At 37.9% G+C, this 27,390-nt stretch overlaps 1 protein-coding gene across 1 annotated transcript; it reads right to left on the bottom strand.

The window, feature by feature from the left end:
- Positions 1-1,689: 1,689 nt before the first annotated feature.
- On the bottom strand, positions 1,690-26,636 carry LOC763805 (nuclear cap-binding protein subunit 1). The gene is made up of 19 exons (XM_030976573.1): positions 26,457-26,636; positions 24,602-24,699; positions 23,002-23,102; positions 21,494-21,578; positions 20,732-20,959; positions 20,012-20,155; positions 17,418-17,633; positions 16,213-16,310; positions 15,032-15,206; positions 13,329-13,456; positions 12,382-12,456; positions 11,205-11,308; positions 10,632-10,757; positions 9,679-9,778; positions 8,723-8,816; positions 8,077-8,295; positions 6,869-7,000; positions 6,236-6,349; positions 1,690-4,273 (listed from the first exon to the last, which is right to left on the bottom strand). Exons 1-19 carry the CDS (start codon positions 26,497-26,499, stop codon positions 4,160-4,162), a joined length of 2,394 nt encoding a protein of 797 aa, XP_030832433.1. The 5' UTR covers positions 26,500-26,636; the 3' UTR covers positions 1,690-4,159.
- Positions 26,637-27,390: the final 754 nt, after the last annotated feature.

The raw sequence follows: 27,390 nt of genomic DNA, 5'->3' as shown, positions 1-27,390 counted from the left end.
GTACTAAATTTGGAGCATAGTTTAACGGTGTTGGCACCAAGATTAGTGGCGATCGTTCTTGGAGACTCATAGAGCCTTTATACTGTTTTATTAATGAAATATATCTCGAATCAAATCAAACTGAGAGATGTTATGAAACAACTTAACAATATCAATCTTCTGTTCTCCTAAATAATCCAACCCCGGGTCATTATAGGGCACACAAAATGTATTACTAAATTTGGAGCATAGATTAACGGTGTTGGCACCAAGATTAGTGGCGATGGTTCGTCCGAGACTCATACAGCCTTTATACTGTTTTATTAATGAGATATATCTCGAATCAAATCAAACTGAGTGATTTTATTGAACAACTAAACAGTAGGCCTACTAAATGTCCATTTTCCTATAAACTGTCATTACAAAACTAGCTAGATTAGGGATTGTATAGCCGCTCCGTGGAACGTTTGCTATTTCAATTCCCTGCTTGTACTTGGCTTCACGGAGTAATTCGTCCTTTATAATGATTCTCTTCAATCCGGAGCAATGTATGTAGTAATGCTTGCGAACGTACTCTTGTACTAGTACAGTACATGTACCTGTGTATAAGACAGATCCATAGACAGAGTACGCACGCCGCACGTCTGTGACGTAGGGAATAATGAATATTCATATCGCCGTTAATCTTGGTGCCAATATATGCTACCTACTGTGAAGGAGCAGCTACAGTACATGGCCTATGGTAGTCTTATAGTGCAGACTCACTTTTACGACTGACCAGGGTTTGTGCTTGCAGACTAAGTGACATCGGCGCGGGCGGCGTTATTTTTTTATGCGGCACAGATTGGGGCTTTTTTTAAAAAGGGGTCTTGATTTACAGACTAATACTGGTCGTGTGCGTACTAGACAGTATAAGTAGTAGAGGTCTGTTTTAATAGTGTTACATGTATCAGCTGTCGGCTCGGCTCTGGCTATCGCCCGCGCCGATGTCAGTCTCCATAACGCGATTAGTACACTTGCCATTTAGCCCGACGCCTATCGGATAGGCTAAACTAGGCTTTGCTCATGGCTTTATTTTATGAATTTTGGTAAAGTGTCAAATTAAAATCTGAGCTTGTAGGCAGTCTAATCCCTGACCTAGCTTCAGGAAGCCTTCCCACTCGTCACGTTCACAACCGCTTCAAGTAGAATACACGTACGTACTCCACAGGTTCTAAATGTTGAAAATCAATAAAATTGATAATGAAATATATACAAAGTGGCGGATCCAGGATGCTTTAGCAGGAATGATGGGGGCATAAGTCCTCTTTTCTTCCCTTCTTAATTAATTCCTCCATTCTTCCTCTACTCCCCTTTCAAATACTGATACAATTATAGTTCTTCCTTATTTAATAAATTCATATATCGCTGCTTATTCTGTAAATAACTTTTTTTTTTAAACTCAAGGATCTGAAATTTATGATCTCCCTTTTTGGGGGGACACAGACTTTGGGCACCTTCTTTTGCCCCCTCCCCTTCCTTTTCAGTTGAAGAACCCTGGATCTTAAATTGTTTCATATTTCTCAGTAATGAATGATTATATCCCAACCTCTCACTGCATGACAGCATTTTTATAATAACTTTATATCTTCAAACGAAAGTCTACACAAAAAATTTGGCAACGACACGTGAAGGAAAAACAAAACGGGATGCACCAAGCTGGCGCACAGGTACTGTACAGGAATTTAGTTTATTCGTTGCAAAAGTGCATATACAGGTGTATTTAACAAACAGGTTCAGAAATGAGTTCAGAAATGAGTTATTACAACTTTTAATGAACTAACAAACTATGAAAAAATAAAAAAGTAATATTTTACAAACAAAAGTTTTAAAAGAAAGCTATTGTCCTCTAGAACTCATTATGCAACACATTAGAATCAAGCATGTCCCATAGTTGCTTAATTGATTATTTCACAAACACAAATGATTGTTATACAGTATCAACATAAAAAAGTGAAAAATCAAAATATCTAAAAAGCAACAATCATCAACTCTCTGACATGATCAACGATGAAGAAATTTTTCGAAGGTATATGTGGCAGCAACATGCTTGGATATGCTCCACGTCAACAATAATACAAACAAATGTAGATATTGTTAGGTCGGTTTGGTTCAAAATGTGGTTGAAATTGTGAAAGCATAGATGAAAGTAATGAATAACAAGACAGGTAATTGCCTAAACATCATGATAAAGTTCAAATTGCGCCATTTACATCTCCAACGAACCTGAATATACAAAGGGAATTTGCACATTTTCATATAATGCATATTACAAATCATGTCATCATAAACAATTTTTTTAACGCCATGGTTTTGCTGTCATACCTCAACAAGGCCTAAAGGGGGTGATCCAAACAGTAATGATTTCACAGAGATTTTAATCTAAAGACCATTCGATACATCAAACTTTACATAGCACTGATGCATTTAGCAATTACAGTAATCAATACCGAGAGCAAACAGTCACAAGGTCCAAAACATGCAACGTTAGAAGCATGATTCTACTCTCTTCTTGGCTTTAGAATCAACTTTGAGGAGATGATTCTAAAAATGCACTGTGCGACACAATGTATTCGTCTCTAATTTACAAAGACCTAGTTATTGGACACCGTTATTCCATGGTTAACAACTTTACCTCCAACAACATTTAAGTTCATGTGACATCTGTACATATCTTCTACAGTTTAATGGATTACCTCTTTCCTGATTACCTGCTAAAAGCTTGATCTATTGACCTGATTGTCTTTCAAATTGTGCATCCCGGATATCAAATTAAAAACATCCAGAAAAGGTTTCAGTAATTCACTTAAAAATCATCTAATAATAAAAACCCAAAGATATAGTGCTCTGTGCATGGCATCAAGTGATCCACTTATAATTGCATTTTGTTTGGCAGATTCAAAGTGAACATCTTCTGTTTTGTCAATTTTGTTGAGGGGCCAGGCTCAGCTTTCCCCATGTGCTATTTTCTGGTCCTATTTACCAACTTTTATCATAACTTTTGATTCGGTTGGACGAGCAAGTGTGCGCCTGTAAAATGGCGACAGGCTGGAATGCTGCCCAGGGAGTGGAAAATGTGCACACATTGTGTGCGGGTAAGCCTGAATCCGATGACCGGGGTAATAATATATCTGTAAAGCGCTTAGGCACATCGTTGGATCGGTGTATTGAGCACTATATAAAAAAACGGATTATGATATTATTATCACTTTACATATTGTAAAGTGTAAAGACATATTTCGTACAAATGCTGCTATTATTGTTGGTGAATAAAATCAATCAATTAAATGCTCCAGTAACTTTTCCTGTGAAATATTGTTTTGGATTCTGCACACATACCTGTATATGCATTTTCCTGAAAAGACATTCACAGTACCCTTCATGCAATTGTACTAAAAACATCTACTCAATTTTGACACATATTTTCAAATAAAATAAGCTCTCCGCTTTCAACCCCTCCCCTTTTACAACAGAGTAAGCAATTTTCTTGCTCTATAAATTAGACAAAATAAAAACGTCACAAGATAATGGGACCACTTAGAAAAATATGTACAAGTTGTGCCAAGAAATGTATGGTTACTAGTATCTAATGTTGGTCAGAGTATGAGGACAAAAATAAAGATTCTTTCATATAGTGGATACGCTTGAGAGGATAGAAAATACCGGTAACCTCAACATGCACACAATTTTGTTTGAAAACTCAGCTTTTATGAGAAATGGTCACAATTAACAACAATTTTTTTCTTTTTCTCGGGACTTCAAATCTGAGTCACAGCTAATTTGTTGAAATAATGACTGCCGACTGAGTTCTGGAGACTAACCGGTATAGGTGGTTTCGAATTGGCAGGTCATCTTTTCATAATGCCCATTTTCTTTTAAAAATCTACATCAAGAATGACATTTGATGTAGAATTTATGAAACAGAAACATAGATGTAGGGGTGTTCCTTGACAATTTCCCAGACTGACTGAATTCCTAACTTCAACCCTGGACCCAACACTTTGCCTTTCCCTAACCCTAACCCTAAATCTAACTTAAAACCCGAAGGCAACCCTAACCCTAACCCTAACCCTATGCTTTTGACAAAATAGCACCCACGGCAGTTGTTGCCAGAGCAAATGTCGGAGCACCGGGGTTGTCATCATGAGTGCAGGGAGCGGAAAGCTGTAAAGACCTCCAGGATGGTGGGATCTGTGTCACTTGTGAAGACAAGGTTCTCTAGGGTCGTTGTGTACTTCACGACCTGATGGTAATGCTGCATGAATCAAGACAGATATATCAAAACAAATTATGGATTGTATTTCGGAATGGATGCAGAGTTAAAATCATAAATATATTATGAGATCTAACTTATACCTATAAAGCCAAACTGGACATAAACTGAATATATACTGTATTACCCATGCATTATTTGAATGAAGTAGTAATTTCTAAATCATACACAGAATTGGTTCTGTGAAGCTTTCATTATACATAACGCAGTCAAACCACCTTTCAAAAATCACCAGAGGAAAAAGATGACAACATGTTACATGTTAATAAATGGCAAGTGGATGTGAATCCAAATTTGCTGCGTGCAAAGTACATGTAAGGTGTACTCGCTCATCTCTGCGCTGTAAGATATAACTAGATGGAATTCGACTGCGCGCAGTCGAAAATGATGCCTCCGTTATAGAGCAATTTTACAAACCAAAACAGAAAAAAAAAATTGAATTCACGTTCAATGGTAATCCATTGACAGGTTCTCAGAATATTGTGATTACAAGCAATTTCTCATATACATATATGACCCTTTGATCTTTGACCTCATGACCATAAAATCTACTCAGTTCATTGGCTCTGCAAGATGTTCTGAGTTAAATAGTAATCCATCTGTCAGTTCTAATGAGAATGCGTTCACAAGCTATTTTTGCATACATAATGGGCCCATGACCTTTGACCTTTGACCTTATGAACCAAGAATCTACTCAGTTCATTGGCTCTGCAAGTAACAAACATGACCTAATTTTGGCATGAATCCATCAATCGGTTCTTGAGATAACGCGATCACAAGCTGTTTTTGCATTCATAATGTGCGCTGTGGCCTTTGACCTTTGACCTACGTGCTCCAAAATCTAATCAGATTGTCTTCCTATGGTGATACACACTATCATTAAGTTTGAAGTTTAAATCTCCAGTGGTTCTTGAGATATCATGATAACAATCTCAATGTATGGAATTTCATAAGTTGACCTCTGTGACCCTTGACCTTTGACCTACGTGCTCCAAAATCTAATCAGATCGTCTTCCTACGGTGATACATACTATCCTTAAGTTTGAAGTTTTTACATCTCCAGTGGTTCTTGAGATATCATGATAACAATCTCAATGTATGGAATTTCATAAGTTGACCTCTATGACCCTTGACCTTTGACCTACGTGCTCCAAAATGTAATCAGATTGTTTTTCTATAGTGATACACACTAGCACTAAGTTTGAAGTTTAAATCTCCAGTGGTTCTTGAGATATCATGATAACAATCTCAATGTATGGAATTTCATAAGTTGACCTCTGTGACCCTTGACCTTTGACATACGTGCTCCAAAATCTAATCAGATCGTCTTCCTATGGTGATACATACTATCCTTAAGTTTGAAGTTTAAATCTCAAATGGTTCTTGAGATATCGCGCTAACAAACTCAATACAAGGAATTTCATAGGTTGACCTCTGTGACCTGTGACCTTTGACCTACGTACTCCAAAATCTAATCAGATCGTCTTCCTATGGTGATTAATACTATTCCTGAGTCTTAAGTTTAAATCTTAAATGGTTCTTGAGATATTGTGATAACGGTCAAACGGGACGGACGGACGGACGTACGGACGGACGTACGGACGTACGGACGGACGGACGTACGGACGTACGGACGGACAACCCGAAAACATGATGCCTCCGGCACCACCTTCGGTGGCGGAGGCATAAAAATGTGAAGTGCAATACTCCTTTATCATTTGACTATGCTTAAGCATCAGGTGGTTCACCGAACCATATGTAAACAAGGCTTGACCAGGGACCCATTTCACAAATTCTTTTTTCAATGACAAATGACAAAAATCAGTGACAAATCTACTTATAACCAATCAGAAGCAAGGATTTCAGTAGCTTATAATCAAAACTATCATTTGTCACTGATGACAAGTTTTTTTTAAATGGGGCACAGGGGTCAGATCAACTTACCACAAGAAATATTTGCTGCAGCCTCTGTATGGCATGGATGAACCAAGGCGTGCGGAATTCCTCCCCCTTGTTCTCGCACGATACCATGTGCTCTCCTAAGACCATCACAAAGCGCTGAAATAACAAAACGAAAAAAAAAAACATTATAATAAGCGTTCTCGGGCGTTCTAGTCAAAGGTACATGCATGTCCCACAGGTTTAACCAAGTCAGTGTACTGAAAATTGTATGACAGAATTATGAACATAAATTGACATAAAAGCACATTTTATTTGATGTTTTGTCTGATCCATGCTCTAGCGGTGCTATCAGCTTGATATAGTCATCAGATAGACCGAAAACTTAAGATGTGGTTACTAACTTTTTTTCATGTTTATATCACGGTGTATAAAAAACAAAAACAAAAACAAATAACCTGTACAGATTTTGTTTGTCTACACTGAAATATGAAAAGGAACCTACAGTTCAGTTCAATTCACTTTATTCAACCATTTAAAATCAAATGAACAAAGCATGTAATACAAAATAAGGATACAAAACAAATGGTTTGGATGCCCCTTAAAGCCAAGGCTTGTTAAAATGAAGCACCTAATACAACCTCAATTCATTTTTTCATTAGAATGACTAGTACATACCTGAAATATGATGAGGAAGAGTTTCTTCTCCTCACTCTGAGCTCCCTCCAGCTTCTCTTGAAGTTGCTCAATCTTGCTCTCACTAGCAGCCTTTGTGATGTCATACCTATCCTCTTCATCGCTTTCCATATCCTACAGGAATATATCAAACATGGGTGAAATATTACACAGAGAATATCAAACATGGGTGACAGGGGCGGATCTACGGGGGGGTTAGGGGGTTTAAACCCCCCTTGGGCTGCCGACTGAAAATGTGATGTGCATAGAAAAGCGTATAGATGCCAGGAAAACATCACGTACAGGGGTTCAAAATAGCACCCCCAAAAAAATTGCCTTGCCACTATGCAGCTCGGACTTCACGGCTCATGGACGATGCTCTGCATCGTCATTGGGTCAACTCCCCCCCCCCCCTCCCATTAGCAAAAAGCTAGATCCGCCCCTGGGTGAAATATTACAGATTTAGTATTTTTTGAATTAATACTGCATTCAAGCCAAGATTAAGTTAAACATTTTTTTCAATCTTCTGAGTTCATCTTGCACTTTGCATAAGTCATGTGTCCCATTAATGTTACAGATGAACTCCATCGGATCAACATGCCATCTGACCACTGGGCTATTGAACAGTGTGAGCCACTAAAGAAAACTATTAGTTTATCATGTCATTAGGCCTATTGGAGATCTGCCCCTTCTTGCTCCGTCTTGCATGCTTTGACACATTTGTTCATGTTATTGATGACAGGATGATGGATATGTGTGTACGGTAATTCAATTACTTTCGGCAACAAACTTTGGTGCAATGCAAGATTATTAACTAGTCTTATTTGGAATATGAGGACCGTTTATGAGCAACCCTTTCTTTTTGTTTAACAATATTATTATGTAATAGGCCAATTTACTAACATATTCAAATTTCTTGCATACTTTAAACAACGGTTTGTCTTGACAACCTGAAAGCTTCCCAGGATTTCCTGACATAGCAACAAGTAACTTATGCAGACTAGATTCCAAGTATTGTGGTTCATTCATTAATAACAGGTTACTGGAATAACTAATCACTAGATCTGCGGGAAAGGAACATCCATAAATTTGCATATTTTTGTAAACAGGTCTATACTTCCAAGTAGGAATAGAGAGTGGGGAAAGCTCGCAAATTATCTTTAACTTTAAGCTTAACCAGGACGCAACCTTCTGTTTAGTCATTAACTCACCACATCATCAGGTCTCTTGGCACTCTGCCTGGCCTCCTCAAGCTCTGTCTCGCACCCCTTGACATGCTTGTTCATGGTGTTGATGGTCGAGTGGAGGATCTCCCACACAAACATCCTGGTGAAGCTAGACGACATGAAGGACGAGAACAACCAGTTGGCCACGGCGGGACAGCTGATCACCCGGACACGTAGCAGCTTGTCCACCAGGACTGCGATCCTCTGTTTTAATAGAAAATGGAATCAAACGTTGCAGACATGTATCTTTGCATCGGATTGAACAGCAAGCCATTCAAAAAAAAATTAGTTTTATCGGCTCATTCAGTTTCACTATCAGGGCAAATTTAAGGGTAAAGTAGTCTTGGAGGGATTAATTGTTTTCTAACATGGCAATCCCACATCAGAAAAATCTGCACTAATACTCTTAATGTGGAAATGAGTAAATATCCACATTTGCCCCTCTCCATCCTGGTGTAATTGGGTACTAGGGTAATAATTGCTGGGGTAATAATAATTGCAGGGCCCTCAGGAAGAACAGCATTGGAGCTTATTCCTTATCATTTTTTATTGTTGTTTTTTTAGTTTTAGTTTTGTCGTTGTTATTATCCTATGATACTATGATTAATATAAAGATATGATTTTTACCAACCTGTGAGTGATTCCTCCAAAGGTCTTTGATGACCCTCAAGATGTAGATCTGACTCTCCTCATTGACTGCAAGCTCCTTCAAAACAGGTAGAAATCTAGTCAGAAAGAAAGTGCATCCGATTAAATTCATCAAATCATGTCAGAAACTTCCGTCTTGAAAACACAACAAATTACACATGAGTAATCTATAGTCACTCTTATCCCCCCTTACTTCTCCTCAATAAGTTTCTCTTTGTAAATAAATAAATACTCTCGAGATGTAAATCTGACTCTCCTCATTGACTGCAAGCTTCTTCAACACTGGTAGAAATCTAGTCACAAAAAAGTGCATCCGATTAAATTCATCAAATCATGTCAGAAACTTCCATCTTGAAAACACGACAAATTACACAAGAATAATCTATAGTCACTTAGTCTTCATTTTTTATCTCAATTTATCCCCCTTACTTCTCCTCAATATTAAGTTTCTTTTTGTAAAGAAATGAATGTTCTCCTTGACTCATTATTCACCATCTATATTGTACATACTTATTTTTTTTATCTCCTTTTTCTGTCACACTTGTTTGCTGTATATAATCCTGATAGTGAATCACCCCTAGATATGATGAAGTTTACATTTTTATCTACAAATGAAGAGTTTAAAGGACCTAAATCCTTTAAGTTGTTGTAACCTCAGAGAATTTTTTTTTTTTTTTTTAAACCAGAATTTGTACAGGCGTCTATGGAAAATTGACATTAGAAGGTGCATTTTTTCATAATTGCTCCCGAAATTTAGGTAAATAATTTGTTGAAAGACGGGTACTTAAGTGAACAATGTTCTGATATTAACAACTCAATTTTCATCAAAAGTGGATTTAGCTCCTTTTGGAATTAAGCACTTCAAATACATGAACGTCTCTGATTCCAGTATAAGTCATGAATACCTGGCTTATTATGCATTGCTCGAGGTATACTTACTTGGCAAGTGCACCGAAGGAATGACTGAAGGATTTACTGCCGAGATAAAGGAGGACCTGAACGAACACATCAATCTTCAAGGCATTAAAGCTTGTCTCATCTATAAACATTAAAAAAATAGTAACAAATGCCATCTTACATTTTCCTCTTTAGTCAATACACAATATTTGTTTAGTGTACTAACAGCTGATAATTTATTATTAATAGTGAATATTGCCTCTTGGAGAATCAAGATACTTTTTTTTTACAATCCGGGAATCAATGAAATTTATACAAAAACAGTTCCATAGTTCCTACTACAATGTATGCTTCAAATCATATTTTGTACTTCATTGGAAGTAATTTTCTTCCATCACAGCTCCCTTTTATTTTCTTGTATTTTTAAAATCATTTGATAAAACATATCTTTCCTTGCTACAATCAAAACAACATCGCCACTTCTTGCCTGAAACAAATGATCACAACTGGTCCCCCCCCCCCCCACTCAGAAATGCCCATCATTCCGAGTTACCCCGCACTAGAACAAAAAGATATAAGCAGTCCCTGATACTCCACTTCGTACAACCATTGAACTTTGAGAAGAAAAGAAATCTTCTAATATTAAGATCATGCATTTGGGGCCGATCTCTCTCATTCTCCCTCACTACCTGTCTGTCTCTCTATCTCACTTTCACAATCAAGCAGTTGAGAGTGCATGGAACAGACACAGAGAGAGAGAAATGACAGACATAGAGAAAGAGAGAGAGAGAGAGACAGACAGACAGAAAGAGAGGGGGAGAGAAAGTGAGATAGACAGAGAGAGAAATGACAGAGACATAGAGAAAGAGAGAGAGAGGCAGACAAAGAGAAAGAGAGAGATAGCGAGATAGAGAGAGAGAGAGAGAGAGAGAGAAATGACAGAGAAAGAGACAAACAGAGAAAGAGAGAGAGAGACAGAGAAAGAAATTCCATACCTTCCATGCCATCCACATCCTTCGGATTGGGTGCATCCTTAAGAACCTCTAGCACCACCTCTATCGAGCCCTTCTTCTTGATCAAATCACACAGGGTCTGTGCAATGGCGTATCCTGGCAGAGATTCTACGGAAGTCAAAGAGATAAAAGGATAGCATGAGTGATAAAAAAAAAAGTTTAAACAAATTCAGAGGTGCTCTGTTTTGAGAGAACAAGTTTGAAATGCATCAAATCTAAATACTGTTTCTCTGTTTCTAGCTGGAATTTGTTTTTATTGCTCCAGCAAAATTGAGACAACAATCATTGGAACGTTGACAAAAAGATACTGGATATGCCATTAAAGAAAGAACTCCAATTGGCATTCCCCTGATTTACAGTGTAAGGACAAAGTCTGTTGGTTTTTTTTATTTTTTTAAATTTACCCTGGGATACTTACTAAGTGAATTCAATTATTGTGCTCCAATTCAAACACACTATTTCACCACAATGTTACTCACACTTGTATTGACAATCTGACACATACCATGCACACACACACACACACAAAAAGCTTTTGATTTATTATTATCTTACCTGCTCCTTCCTCACCATACTTATAGATGGGCTCAGGAGGGTTAGGTACGAGAGGAGCAAAGGTCTCAGGAACGCTCTCAACGATGCGCTGGTGGTACGACAGTCTGCAAAAGAGAAGATGTGTGAAACATGGGGATGAATACTGCTCTTTAAAATCTCACCAGCTCTGGAGTTGTCACCACTAGGTTAAGAATCTATTAGTGCTTTTCCTCCAGGAGACCACCAGGGGAGTGTTTCACAAAGACTAAGATCAAATTTAAGTTGAACTTAACTATGGCAGGCCGTTCATTCCACTGTTTGCTCTCACCATTTACTGGCAATGGTCTCTCAAAGGAGGTACAAATCGTGGTCACACATCTACAGAATTGAGCTTTTTTGATAGTTCATTATTGATGGAAAAAATATTATCTAAAGAGCATAATTGAGAGACCAATAGTGAGAGCAACCAGTGGCATGAACGGCCTGCCATAGTTAAGTCCAACTTGAAGTTGATCTTAGTCTTTGTAAAACACCCCCCAGGAAACAACAGTAGTGTATACCCAGAATGGAACCGAAAAAAAAATGCAGATGGAAATTTAACCAGTCTGTTTCTACTGAAGCGCAGAGGCGGACTTTTGTGAACTGAAGCAGGTCTACTGGATGTCTGGGAAGCGAGTGATGCACGCAGTAATGCATTGAATCACATGACCTGTGAAATGCTCAAGTACCGATCCGTTTCTACAGAACTAAGAAGGCGAGCAAACCCCCCCCCCCCCCCCCCCCCCCAAAAAAAAAAAAAAAAAAAAAAAAAAATTAAAAAAATCCACCTCTGGAAATGTGTATGCTATTCCGTTAGCCTCAGCATTATTATCCGATTATGGTGTCTTCCTACAGATAACTGGAAATGTACAGAAAATTCTGGAACTTAACGCTATTAGCAATCCTGTAGATACATGCAGACAGATATATGCTTTTCATAGAAGATTGTGTGAGAGTTGCATTTCTTTTCAATTTGATATTTTCACATTGTAATAATTGAAGTCAATGACTACATGTTTTTTTTTTAATTGTTAAATAAAACATTCACGTTTATGTCGTTATTATCACAGTATACATCTATTGTTATAATTTCTTTCTTCTGTCAAATCTTGTCCTTCACTAACATACTGAGCTCTCAATCTCTACTACAACAACTTACCTCAGGCATTTAGCTAGCACCTCAATCACAAACTTGGGCTTTGGCAGATCAACGTCAACGTTCAGACAGTCCGTCCTGAACAAACAAACAAACAAACAAAGGAATGAAAAGCAATCAGAGAATGCAGGAATAGATAAGTGATAAATAGGTGTTAATGGAAATCTGTAATGAATACAAATTGCTAACATTTCACAAACTTGGTCTTTGGCAGATCAACAGTTAGACAGTAAGTCCTAAAAAAAAATTAAAAAAAAACATAGAAAGAAAGGAATGAAAAGCAATCAGAGTTGCAGGAATAGATAAGTGATAAATAGGTGTTAATGGAAATATGTAATGAATACAAATTATTAAAATTTCAAATTAGTTCCTATTTGTATACATAAACATATATATAAGAATGGTGTATAGATGGAGAGACATATGATATAAAGGAAAGATTTTTTGTTTGGGAATGGATTAATTTGATCAAATTAATTACCAAACTACCCATGATCTTCAAAATTTGCACTGAGCATTATTAGTGTACCAATCAGCAAAATATATTTTGTTTTCTATGGCAGGACTTCCATGTCTCTCTACTATACTTAAAACATGAGCTTAAAAAAATTAATCCTATAAAGAGATATTGCAAGTTTAAATACATTCCCAATAAACTTAAGAGCAACTTGTGGGTGAGCTACTCAACATACCCATATGCGCTCAAATACAACAGGACCTGCGCAGAACCCAAGCCAAACTTGTGTTTCACGTGCTGGATTTTTAAGTTATTCTTTATTTTTTCCATACTACTTATCCGTTAGTCCATAGAATGCCAGGTAAAGGTTCTTAGGTTGGTTTTTTCATGTAGGCAGATGGGCATAACACTTTTGTGTAACATATGCTAGCCAATTCCCAAGTGTGATTCCCAAGGTATGATTCCCAAAGACTGGTTCCCGATCCCTTCTTACCATTCTTCCCAGCTCCACCTGAACTGGAAGTTACTGAGATGATGTGCAAACCAGTTCACAAATCTGTCGGAGGAATGAAGGTTCATGTGCTCCAGTCTTTCATACAGCATCTCTGAGGCTTGAGCGAGCTAGGTTGGTAAAGCAGAATTAAGGACCAAACTATTCCTTATATTTTCGTACTTTACAATGAGTAGATATATTGAGAATGAGAGTGAGAAATACTGTATATGAAGTCCATGACTTTCTTGGGAAAGACTGGAGAGCTGGCTAGGTTGTCTTAAAGGTAATACAAAGTTTTGGTATGGGGTCGTGACTTTGGTTCAAATTCACATATTGGAAGCATATGCGATCCTACAATATTCAGTGATCGTTGTCGCGGTCGAAATCGACTCTAAAGTTATGAAATTGTAAATAATAAACACTTTATGTTGTATAGCTCCCTCTCAAGGTCAAGATATTAATTAAGATATAAAACAATGTTTCTTGACTAACATCGACCGATTGGCTATTCCCGTTTGAAAATTATATACAACTACACATTCTGAGATTTTCATGGTCGCAGCTACCATTGTATGGCCGTAGGAGCTATTTGAAATTTATCAAAATTTACCGGGAGCACCGGTAAATCTTTATATTAAATTTTTCTCGAAAGCAGAAGCGTTTTAGGGGCTAAAGATTCTAGTGTTTTTAATACATCCACAGGGGCATCCAAATATATCAAACTTGTAAAGAATCACTTTCCACCCATTTTTCAAAATTTCCCAAAACTTTGTATTACCTTTAAGCTGATATTTGAGAATTGTCATATCACTTCCAACTATGTTTTTCTTTTCCTGGGATTAATTTTTCTTCTATGACCCCAAACATTTGAACTATGACCTTTTGCATCCCAACCCAAGTAAGTTCATCTCTTCAAAATGAAAAATAATATGCTGTTCTTGATTCACCTTGCAAAAGTTTGAAGTAGTGGATAGTTATATGCAATATGGACCAGGGGTCTAAGGTTGAGTTTTGAATATAGTTATTACACTGTTTTTCCAAGATTCTTTTACTTCTCTTGATTCTATGACCTTGTGACCTTCAAAGTACCACACCCTGAACCCCTACTTAACCCAATGCTTACGGGAACCTGTATTAAGCCTATGGGAATTAGAGAAATCAGTAGCCAACGTTTAATGTAGTTCATCTACATACTTGATCCCAGTTTGGTAAGAATCTGTCCTGTGATTCTTTAATCATCACAATAGTGAATGCTGGGAGAAATACAACCTCAAAACATAGCGCCTCTTGAATACATTTGTAGAGGTGTCGTGGTCGAGTGGATATGTCACCGTACTAAGGATCACAGGGTCCGCGGTTCAAGTCCCGCTGCAGCACTAATTTCCTTTGGCAAGACATTGATCTACATTTGCCACTCTCCACCCAGGTGTTAAATGGGTACCCGATAGGATGCGAAAGATAATGTGGTTAGATGAGCAAGTGTGCGCTTGTAAAAATGGCGCATGGCTGGAATGCTCCCCAGGGAGTGGAGAATGTGCATACATTGCGTGTGGGTAAGCCTGAATCCGATGACTGGGGTAAAAATATATCTGTAAAGGGCAATGAGAGGGCCTGGGGTCCTGAAAGGCGCTATATAAGAACGAACTATTATTATTATTATTATTCAATCGAGGAGGAATAAAACGCTGATTGTGAAAGGATACAACTTGTGGGAGGGATCCAGGCTGGAGCTTGCACAACTCCAGGAAGAGAGCCATGTAGAAAACATGGATCTGCGGAGACTGAGGGAGGTTGAAGAGCTGTCCAAACATCACCTCCACTATCACATAGTTCAGAGGTATTTGCTTCTTGGCATGGTAGTTCAGCAACTGAGCAGCACTGCCGAGAGAAACAAATTCAATAAAGCTCTGATGAGTGAATTTATAAATCTCAGAAAAACATTTATTATAATGAATGATACAGGTACAAAAATTTTGAAGCAGTCCATTTCAAAATGGTTGGAAAGGATGACAGCTATGCTATGACTCTCATGCATTTTCTATTTAATTGTAGAACAGTGGGCCAAATGCAACTGTCATAACAAAAACATTCAAATTTTGGAAACTCCTGGTGTCTACAAGTGAAACAACATATATGATTTTGCTACAATGACGTAATTAATTCATTTCTACCACTGACTTACACCCGTTATCAGATTGTCCTCAGGTTGTGAAATTAAACCCACAAAAGAGGTTGAGGATTTCCACAGTGGCAGGTACACATGGTCTAATATCTTTTTCTTACAGGGTAAAAACAAATTTAACCAAGTCCTGTATGGAGGGAATTCATGAAGGAGATTTCAATTTGAGCATACTCAAAACCAAGGCATGATTGAAGCCTGTACCTTGGATTAAAATAAGCATAATTGAGCTAAGAAGCATATTTGCCAATTCATTGGTCATAAGGTCATGCTCATACTACGCTCATGGAGGTTCAAACATCAAACTATGTGTTAAAGACAGATGGTAGCCAGTTTCAATGTGCAGTAGGTCAGAATTCACTGACACCAGACTTGGTGGAAATATCATCAATCGGTGTATGTACACAGCAAACCAATTATCCCATCAAGAAATACACCCTAGTTTCTCAGTGAATCTTCGAGTGAGAGAAATGTAAGATTATTTTCAAGACTTTTCCATACAGGGCTATTGGTGGAAAATGCAGAGGATTACATAAGGCCTATTGGTCATAAAACTGAAGGCTAATCCTGGTGATTGACAACACCTGTTATTAGGGAAACCCCCAAATGCTGTTGAATTCCCAATAAGAGCCCACTACATGCGTCTTTAAGATAAACCTCTCTTGTGCATTGGGGCAAATAAGTGGAAAGCCTTGATATACTTACCAATCCTTGCGGTCCCTGAAGTAGGTGGAGATGAGGGAACTGATCTGATCCTCTACCAAGTACCGCTCAATGGAAAGTGGGCCAGGCATGGGTGGTCCCTGTAAAACAAAACAGATGACATTAACCTAGGGACACTAAAGGCTTGTTGACATATGTCCCGGTTTACCCCCCATCTTTTTTTGTATGAACTATTGTTAAAGGTAATGCAAAGTTTTGGAAAATTTTGAAAATTGGATGGATAGTAATTCTTTAAAATTTTGATATATTTGGATGCCCCTGTGGATGTATTATAAGTACTAGAAAATTTAGCCCCTAAAACAATTCTGCAAATTGAATAATCAAAATCTACCGGTGCTCCCGTTAAATTTCAAATATTTCAAATAGCACCTAAGGCCTGTTCCATGGTAGCTGAGATCATGAATATCTCAAAATATGCAATTCTGATATATAATTTGCAAACGGGAATAGCAAATCGGTCAAGTGTATTCAAGAAGCATTGTTTTGAAGCTCAAGTAATATCAGTCTTTAGAGGATTCTTTACAACATAAAGAGTATATTATTTACAATTTTATCACTTTAGACTCGCTTTCAACGGAGACAACGATCATTTAATATTGTAAAATCACATATGCTTCCTATATGTTCATTTGAACCAAATTCATGACCAAAAACCAAAACTTTGTATTACCTTTAAGTGGGGATGAAAAAATAGCTGCACGCAACAATGGTCCCACTCATGCTCACTTATCTATGTACTATAACACAGCAATCTGTGAAGTGCAGTAGACTTTAAAGTATGCTTTAAAAAACACTATGTAGTCAACTACCAGTTCACCTTGGCTAGTGTAAACAAGCATTTACAGATTAAATGTACTATACTCAGTTACTCATTGGAACAAACAGCAAATTGATTCATAAATACAAATACAAAATGGGAACACCCCCCCCCCCCCTGCAAAGATAACACATAGATAACTTCAACATCACATCCTTGATGCTTTTGCAGGTAAAAAGAGTATCATACCACCATCAAAGAAAAACACTGTTTCTGAATTCCTAATTTGATATACAATTCAGAGCTATATAAGCAAATTATCGATCATTTTACTCTCATAACAGATGACATTGCTTTCAGAATACCACCCCTGGATACAATATGAAACATCAAATTATCATGCAAAGCAGAGGTCAAATTCAGCACTTACGTCCGGGGCATCCGTGGGGTCAAACATCCTGAACACCACCTTCGGGATGGGGTAGTTGAGCTCTAGGTTGTGAGGAGGGGGTGTGAAGGGGGGCAGGCTATGGACCGATGACTCGGAGAGGATAGAATGGAAGGCCATGTAGGGACGCATGATGATCTTCTCCACCCACTCATCTCTGCGGAGTTTGGCAATCTGCTGCCACAGGTTTTCTAAGTACTGGGGACAGGAGAAAAGAGGACAGAGTTTTACCAAAATGTGTATTCACATGACAATTTGAATTTTTAAAAAATATATACCTGTTATACAGTAATTTCAATATAAACTACTTAAATTCAATTTCTATTCAATACAGGATTTGATGAATACATTATAGGAGACAAGAGGACAGAGTATAACTTGGACAAACACAAACAAAAATATGATTTCACATGACAATTTAAATTAAAACTAGATTGAATTCGACTGCGCGCAGTCGAAAATGATGCCTCCGTCATAGAGCAATTTTACAAACCAAAACAGAAGAAATTTTTCGGAATTCAAGTTCAATTGTAATCCATTGACAGGTTCTCAGAATATCGTGATTACAAGCAATTTCTCATATACATATATATGACCCTTTGATCTTTGACCTCATGACCCTAAAATCTACTCAGTTCATTGGCTCTGCAAGATGTCCTGAGTTAAATAGTAATCCATCCGTCAGTACTAATGAGAATGCGTTCACAAGCTATTTTTGCATACATAATGAGCCCATGATCTTTGACCTTTGACCTTATGAACCAAGAATCTACTCAGTTCATTGGCTCTGCAAGTAACATACATGACCTAATTTTGGCAGGAATCCATCAATCGGTTCTTGAGATAACGCGATCACAAGCTGTTTATGCATACATAATGAGCCCTGTGACCTTTGACCTTTAACCTCATGACCCCAAAATCTAATCAGTTCATTGGCTCTGCAAGATACATACATGACCAAAGTTTGGCAGGAATTCCTCAATCGGTTCTTCAGATAACGCGATCACGAGCTGTTTTTGCATACCTAATGAGCCCTGTGACCTTTGACCTCGTGACCCCAAAATCTAATCAGTTCATCGGCTCTGCAAGATACATACATGACCAAAGTTTGGCAGGAATCCATCAATCGGTTCTTGAGATAACGCGATCACAAGCTGTTATTGCATACATAATGTGTGCTGTGGCCTTTGACCTTTGACCTCATGACCACTAAATCTAATCAGTTCATCGGCTCTGCAAGTAACATACATGACCTAAGTTTGGCAGCAATCCATCAATCGGTTCTTGAGATAACGCGATCACAAGCTGTTTATGCATACATAATGAGCCCTGTGACCTTTGACCTTTAACCTCATGACCCCAAAATCTAATCAGTTCATTGGCTCTGCAAGATACATACATGACCAAAGTTTGGCAGGAATTCCTCAATCGGTTCTTCAGATAACGCGATCACGAGCTGTTTTTGCATACCTAATGAGCCCTGTGACCTTTGACCTCGTGACCCCAAAATCTAATCAGTTCATCGGCTCTGCAAGATACATACATGACCAAAGTTTGGCAGGAATCCATCGATCGGTTCTTCAGATAACGCGATCACAAGAACGGGACGTACGTACGTACGGACGGACAACCCGAAAACATAATGCCTCCGGCTACTTCGTAACGGAGGCATAAAAAATATATATACTGTGCTTTCAATACAAACTATTTAAATTCAATACAGGATATTTGATACGCACAGCTCCTTTTTTAAATCCCCATCAACTGTGGCTTCTCTGCATCCCTACCTACCCCTCCCCCCTCCCAACACAGAGACTATGAAATATTAAGCTGCATGTAAGAATAAGATAATGAGATGATTAGAACTGCAAATTCAAAGAGCAGCTTCAAACAAACACATGAACTGCAGCTTTTTGTCTTGAACTCATCAAAGAATTTGTTGTTGTTGTTGTTTGTGTTGATGTTCATCCCTGTGTTTACTCTAATAAGTGCAAGATATAATGCTTAATCCAAGCCCAGAGTGCGCAGCATATCCTGTCACAGATTTTGAGTGTTGAACAGTGTGTTTGGTCAAGAAGATCTGCAACTTCTTCCAAAAACAGAACAGTTACCTCTTCTATGAAACCTACATCCATGGAAGATATTGTTTATTTAGAACCAAAAGAGTGTTGACTCCTATACTTTAGCACAGAGTTAATGCCCTTCTAGCTCCACACAGACATCATTTCATGCCTATTTAATTAATGAAACAGAGCAATTCAAGTCAAAATGTCATTACTGTATATTCATTAATGACAGCAGTCCACGAATCATGGTGCTCTAGAAGGTATTAGCTTAGGATTGTCTTTTGTAAAAAGAGAAATGCATTACTTTGTCAACCCTCCTCTTTGATGTTTTTGATTAGTAACAGCCAGCCTTACTTTATTCTACATACCAGTACGCTCTTTTTTCATGTGCAAAACTTTGCAATGATTTGTTAAATTGTGTTTGTTATACAGTTGTAAAACTGCAAAAGGAAAAGAAGATCAAACAGAAATGAATAAATCAAATCAAATCAAATTTCGCCAGTAACTTACATCTTGCTGTTCGTGTGGATTCTCACCATGCCAAACCCTTAGGAAAGGAACATGATCCTTCTTCCTTTTTCCCAGATAATCTTCAATGGACTTCATCAGCTTGGTGAGTTCTTCTCCTTTCTTTTCATCCAGTGAGCAGCCCACCTGGAATCCAAAAAATTACAACAAACTTTATATAATCTGGAAAAAATATATTGTTGTGGCATGAGATATAGGCCGAGGAGTACCTAAATGAAATGGCTGCATGTCACCTAGATATAATGATTGCTCTTCTATCTTCTATCATTGTTTGAATTTGTGTGTATTTTAAAAGTAAACCAATAAGGCATTTGAGGTTGTGACTTTTCAAACAAATTCTCTCATACTAGGCTCAAAGGCTACAGGATACATTTGAACCCTTTCTCTGCCTTGGAAGGTAAAATCCGGGCAAAGAATTTAAGAGTTCAACAATGTGTTTTGAAGAACTGCTATGAAAGTATCTCCATGGTGAAGTTTCTAGTTTGTATCCATGGAGATAATTTTGTACCTCATTGAACGATGAAACAAATAATTAAAACTTTCAGGTTCTACATTACTCTTCAAAGTTTGAATATGACAAGACTTAACTTTGGTGGCAAGGGGAGGGGGGGGGGGGGGTAACTTGGGCATCTTGCTACATGTATAACCCACGCCCCCTCTTTACTTTTTGCTATCCTTAATGACTAGAATCCAACGACTCACCCATGGTAAGCTGCTTAAGACAGAGTAGATAAACCAATCAGAGCGCACTTGGGGAATATCTGGCTCCTCGGAGACTGCCACAAAGTTCTCGTAGAGCGACAGGAGTGAAGCGACGTCGATCACATGACAGTTGACAAGATCAGCAAAGAAACGCACGACAAACCTTGCTTTACTCCATTCATTAGCCTTCATGAACTCCCTCATACTCTTGCTAAGCACTATAATAAACTGTAACAGTTTGTTTTTGGAAGAACAAAACAAAAAAGCAAAAGAAGTTAGATAAAATCGAGGAATTATACAGGAGTCTTATTGGTATTGATGAACCCTCTCATTACCAAAGGTGCATTTTTCACCAGAATATGCTGTTAACAAAGAAATGTAATCTTTCTAAAATTTTGCCTCCCTTGTTGAGTCATACATGATTGTTCCTTGGATTGATTAGAAAATAAAGTAACACAATCCAGGTCCCCAAGAGTTCAATTTATTTGGTTCATAAATGAGTCCTCTGATCAATCACAAGTTTACAGTCCCCTATCTTTCATGGTTGGGATTTAATATCAATCGTAAATAAGTTGTGATTAATCACAACTGTTTATAAGACGGGGCACAGCAGTTGTCTGAAGTTAAGGGTCTGGTAATGAGAACTACAGAAAACAAAAATGAAAAGATATTTCAAACTTTCAGCAATTTAATTCAAAAATTGTCTAACTACTGTATAGATATTTATTAGTTTTGTGCATGCGTTTTTTCCCCATTACTTACGTCATCACCAAAGCCGAAGTTCTTGGCATTTAGAAGACCAACCAGTGTTGTGTAGACAGTGATCTTCTCTGGAAGGGCAACAGCACTGGTTAGAAAAAAAAAACAAGAAGGTAAACGTAACTAAGTAGTGAACACAAAGACAGCTACCGTATTTGCCGGCGATAAGGCCGCACCGCCGCATAGGCCGCACCCCCAACTTTGACATTTCGTAGAGAAAAAAAAAAAAAAAAACGGACCAAAGAAAATAATCGTAATTTTCTCGTACAACTCTAGTTTTCCTACAAACTAATACCAAAATTATCAATCATTTTATAAATTTAAAGGAAGTTTACCTAAAAAATGATCGTAATTTAGCAAATCTTCATCGATTTTTAGGCAGATTAGCACATTAATTGGACACTAGAAGGCGCTTCGCATGCATACAGAAACCTGAATGGCCATCTTTAGCTTGCATGCAGTGAGTCGGCACTATTATAATCCTGCCATAACCAAGCTGTGGCCATATAATGTTATCCGGTCTTACCCCTATCGTACCGCCAAATGGAGAAAATAAACAAGCTTTTGTATTGTTATTGATCTACCGAGGTTAGTTTATTTACTTAATTAGATAGTCTCAATTATAATTCAGAATTATCTTACTGAAAAGTTAAGAACACCGACGATTGCGCGCTGTGAATCTCCGAAGATGCGTTGGATTTGTCGGCAACTCCCAGCCCCGTAGCTCCCCACCACAGAGTGTGTGAGCGAGGTTTGATTTTGGTTACCGGGCCGTGCGCTGTCTAAGGACATTTTTACAAGTACGATTTTTAGTACGAGTTTCGGGTCAGTTTTCTTCTTATTTCTTTGGTTGCACAACGATTAAAAAGATAACTTCTTCAAATTTGCTGCTGACGTGGTTCAGACTAGATCTTGTCCGATGTGTTTTCAAGTCAATTTTGTTAATATATTTTTTTGTATGAAGTTGCCTACAAATAATGGACGTGCTGTTTTGACTTGCGATTTTTACTGTTTCGGCGTAAAGGCCGCACCCCGACTTTTTGATATTTTCTCTTCCAAAAATACTGCGGCCTTTACGCCGGCAAATACGGTACTCTTTGAGCCAAATGAAGTTACTCAATAAAAACTACTCATGGTTGGCTCTCCCTGCACATTTTCTATTTCACTAAAGAATAAATATACTGTAGTGGTAAGAAAATATCTGACTATGTGCATATTGCATGCTATACATGTAGATGAATGTTACTGACACTATACAAGCCTATAGGTGAACCTTTAATTTACTGAGTCTAAAAACCATAGGTTCATCATTTGGAAGATACCCAAGGATGAACTCATAATTTCCTCATGTAAACATTACATCATTTAAATAATGATTCACATAATATCTGTAAAAACAGTTTTAGTACATGGATATTGCAACCGTCATCCTTCACAATTACAATGAGCAGGGAGCATGTAAACCTGTGTAAGAAGATGTACGAAATGTACTAAAATTAACAGAATCTTACCAATCACAAAGGATTTTGATAATCTTTCCTTTGTAGTTCGGTAGATCAGCCTCTAGCACTCCTGACAGCCCCTCCAAGTTACTCTCAAGAGATGAAGTACTCTGTAATAATGTTAAATAGAAGATTTGATTTTGCATTCAAATGGGCTTTAATATGAAGTGGGGTAAATAATTTCCAAAACCTCTCTGAAGCGCAGAGGGACATTATATATCATAATGTGACATGCGCTATACAAGAACGGGATATTGTTATTATGAACGACTCATGAAACATTGTATACAATGTAGTATATGTCATGGAGAATATAAGGTTCGATGGTCAAAACAATACCAAAATAAATCCATTCTAATCATATCATTTGAGTATATCAACAGTTCCTCTCAAAATGCAAGAACTGGGAAACTACTCAACACATTTCCAACATTACCTTGAATTTTTTTTCTTGATTCATACAAGTCACAAATTTGTGTTATCAATTACTTCTTTCGGTTGATTCCCCTTCTGACAACAATTCTCGCTACCCCAAATAGCGATTCTGCCGAGATCTGGGGAAAATCCTGAAAACGCGCATTGCATTATGGGATAGCTTTTCGACATTACAGCTTCCTGTGCCGTCCTCCACAACAACACAGCGTCGCTTTCGCTCGGAAAGTTCGTGATCACAACCCTCTCTTTCACGGTAGAGTTTAACAGCCTTTTGTGCTAAAGTCACTAATTCTGCCCGAAGCTTTCCATTGCATGGTATTCCTCTGTCCGTTAAGATTTTTTTAAGTTCCGAAACTGTTTTTTTATCCATTTTGTGGTCGACGAGAAATACATGAACTGAGTGTTGTCTCTACACTGTTTACTGTATCGTCTGCTCGTGATTGTGACGCTGGTCGCTACATGCACAATTTTAAGACAATTATTTTTTTTTTACTTTTAGATTAACAGAAAAAAAACATGAATAAAAATAAAATCTTTCCTGTAAACTATTTTTTGCTTTTTATTGTATATTCAAATTGAATAAAAACAAACTAAATTTAATGCATATATTATAATCTGTACAAATTACACTGATTGGCATCGATTTTAGCGTGCGTGAAAACTCTGCACAGCGAACACAGAAGCTAGCGCCAGCGGGATGGGACTCTATACCGGAAGTTGTAGTGACGACCCGAGAGAGTGAAAATTACCTCGTCTCGCGAATTTCGAGATTTTCGTACCTATTTAGGGTAGCGAGAATTACATAGTTTGCCCAGATTATTACTATTAGTAGTATTTAAATTAGCAAATCAAGACAACAGTATAATATTAAACAGAAAGATTTGAAGCGTGTGGCACCAATGCCAGAAGAGAAAAAGTATACCGGTAACTAAATAAACACAACCTGAGGGTCTTCTTTTAAAAATCTCATCAGATTTTAAACTAATTTAAACTTTACAATATTAATTCTTCATATGATGTTCATGAACTTCACAAAAAGCATTATAAATAAGTATCCAAACTTATCATACTCTCTAGTTGCTACCCTCCTGTGGTCTACTGTGCTGTCCAAGAAAACAAATCAATATTTCTTGTATTTTGAAGAAAGACAAAAAATTCAAAATCAAATAAGAACCTTCTCTCCAACTCTGGTGATCAAGGATTCCAGTCTTTCTTCTATCTGTGCATTGTCTGGCCTCCGTCGTTTGGACGACCTATGGCTCGTATCCATATCTGATCAAAGACACAAGAAAAAGAAAAATGATAATTACGATTGCATCTCTAATAAGCCTTCATCAATCTAAGTAATTCTAAGCATATTTTCACTGTTCTTGTATTATCAAAAACTGATCTGTCATTACACATTCATATCCAGGCGCGGATCCAGGATTTCTTAGGGGAGGGGGCCCAACTTTTTTTTTTTTTTGCTCCCGAAAATTTGAAAATCGCGCCGGCCGAAAAGTCGCTCAGTGGGGGGGGGGGGGGGGGGGGGGGGTTCGGGGGGAGTACAGAGCACAATTTTTTTTTTTTTTTTGCTCCCGAAAATTTGAAAAAAGCGCCGCCCAAAAATTCGCTCAGTGGGGGGGGGGGGGGGGGGGTAGTGAGCACATTTTTTTTTTTTTGATCCTCAAAAAAATTTCAATTTGCACCCCCCCCTTGAGCGCCAGGGGGGGGGGCCCAACCCCCAAAAAAGGTAAAAATCACGTGAATTTACATGATTTTTTTCTCAAGGGGGGAGGGGCACGGGCCCCCCGGCCCCCCCCCCTGTTCATATCTATACATTCTATTATATCTATTATTCTGATTTTCTTCAAAAGTGAAATGAGTGACCTTTGACTTTTATGTCTTAACCTCCTTATTACTATGGTGGGCAGAGGCCTAAAAAAATTATTTCTAAATCTTGAAATACTGGCTCTCTTCAACCCACATTGTATTAAACCTCGTTTTTGTAATAGACAGTAAGTAAAACAAATTGAATTATAAACCTCAAGAAGAAATGTAATATTTCACACGTTAGCTAAGCTAAGTCAACCTCTCTTTTCTTCATTGTATTGCTCTGTACTAGTTTGGCCAGGAGGGATTAGAGGGATTAGCATAGTCACAGACAGGAGATTATCCCATCAACTCAGCTGTGAATCATAAGAAAAAGAGGATCATGGAACAACTGGCACCCCTTAGGCATCGTTTTCTATATAGAGGGAGCACTTTGCTACAAGTAGTACAGTGGGGTTTTAGACTTAGACTTGTTAGAGATGTCACTTTACATAAAATGTCCACAGAGTAGTTACCATAATTAAATGATACCTTCTTTCAGTCCTTTTTCAGTGTTGTGGACCGTGGCGCTAGACCCATATGTTTAATATCAAATACCTGAGGCACTATGTCAGGCAAAATCAAGAACTTGTGGCGCACACGCCATGGCTTCTCTATGGCAACAAGGTGCTGACAATCTGCATCAAATTTTTCCTTTGCGACATTATATCTCCATTCTCCAAAATTCTTTTGAAAAAAATGCCCCCATTTGAAGTCTAAAATTTGCTTTCGCATTTCCATTTAGCAGTAGGAGCAATAGTCCGAGACAATGGATCGCCCTCACAAACGAGGATCGTTTTCGTTAACGTGGACAGATGTGTCTGCAAAAATAAGGAACGTCCGCATTTTCGCTGACGTTTCTGATTTCCGATCCCCGCGCGTTGGCCCTGCGAAAAAACGGGTTCCGCCAACCGACACCGACAACAGCAGCTTGCTCACTCAAGTCATTGCCTTCAGCTAGCAGCTTCGACCAGCGATTAGACCATGACTCATATCACTGCCAAGCTACAAGCCAATTGTCGCCCGATCTTCGCGTCGCTTGTTGGGGATTTTTCAGAGTAATAGTTGCTCAATAAGCCAACACGATTGTGCATGTATGGGACACGTAGGTTTCAGTGCAGGGGTAAACGCATTGACAATGACTGGATTATAAAACATCGTATCTCCAAATTGCTTACCTTCGTCGTCATCACGATACTTTCTCCTTCGACTCCCCGACATTTTCCTTTAATAAAGAGTACTTCAAGCCTGCAGTCTGTAATCTAAATATCTATTTTTCACCTTTTCATTGATAGAATACGAACGTTTAGTAGATCGCTTTGTCGCGGCGTTAGCACGGTAAGCACGACGAGACAAATAAAAAAAAGTAAAAAATCGTCTTCCCATTTAATTTATAAGTAGTCGGTCTGATCCCTGGATTAGACCTCTGGGGCCCCGCGCGCCCCGTGCAGGGGCAGTTTCTCGAAACCGTCATGAGTCTAACTTCTTGGACTTCCTATCGAAACGTGTATTGTATAATTAACACGCGTTTCTTTGGGTTTTCCACAAATTTATAACGATTTCGAGAGACTGGCCCCCCAATCCTCAACATGTTAATAAGGACTGCCACAAATCTGCTCGCGTAGCCAATCAGATGTATGTATTCCAGTATAGCTTATTGTATTTTGTTATTGATAACAAGTTCCAGGCAATTGGAATACAAGTGTACTTAAATACACACATTAAAACAAGATGAAAGACAAAACAAAGCAAGAAAGGAGGGTGTTCCTTATTTCAATATCCATTTCAGTTTATTTTATTTCATATTTCACGTAACTTCATTTAAAAACACCATTCACCATTATGTAACATACATAAAAAAAAAAACTTGAAAGAACTTATAGTTATAACTACATGCATCTTTAGTGTTAGATGATAACAAATAATGATAAGAAAGAAGTAAAATATGCAGACTATGAGATATCTAAGGTTTATTAGACTAAATTGGAGATGAAAAATGAGGGGATCTAATGAAAAATAGGGATTGCATATACACATATCGTACTCTGTTACAACTTACACAAATTCTACATAGATTCTTATATATAAAGTGTAATAAGTTTTCCTTTTTTG

The sequence above is a fragment of the Strongylocentrotus purpuratus genome, unplaced genomic scaffold (genome assembly GCF_000002235.5).
Source record: "Strongylocentrotus purpuratus isolate Spur 01 unplaced genomic scaffold, Spur_5.0 spur5_scaffold_9, whole genome shotgun sequence".
Classification (NCBI taxonomy): domain Eukaryota; kingdom Metazoa; phylum Echinodermata; class Echinoidea; order Camarodonta; family Strongylocentrotidae; genus Strongylocentrotus; species Strongylocentrotus purpuratus.
This window is presented reverse-complemented; position numbering and strand designations above follow the sequence as displayed.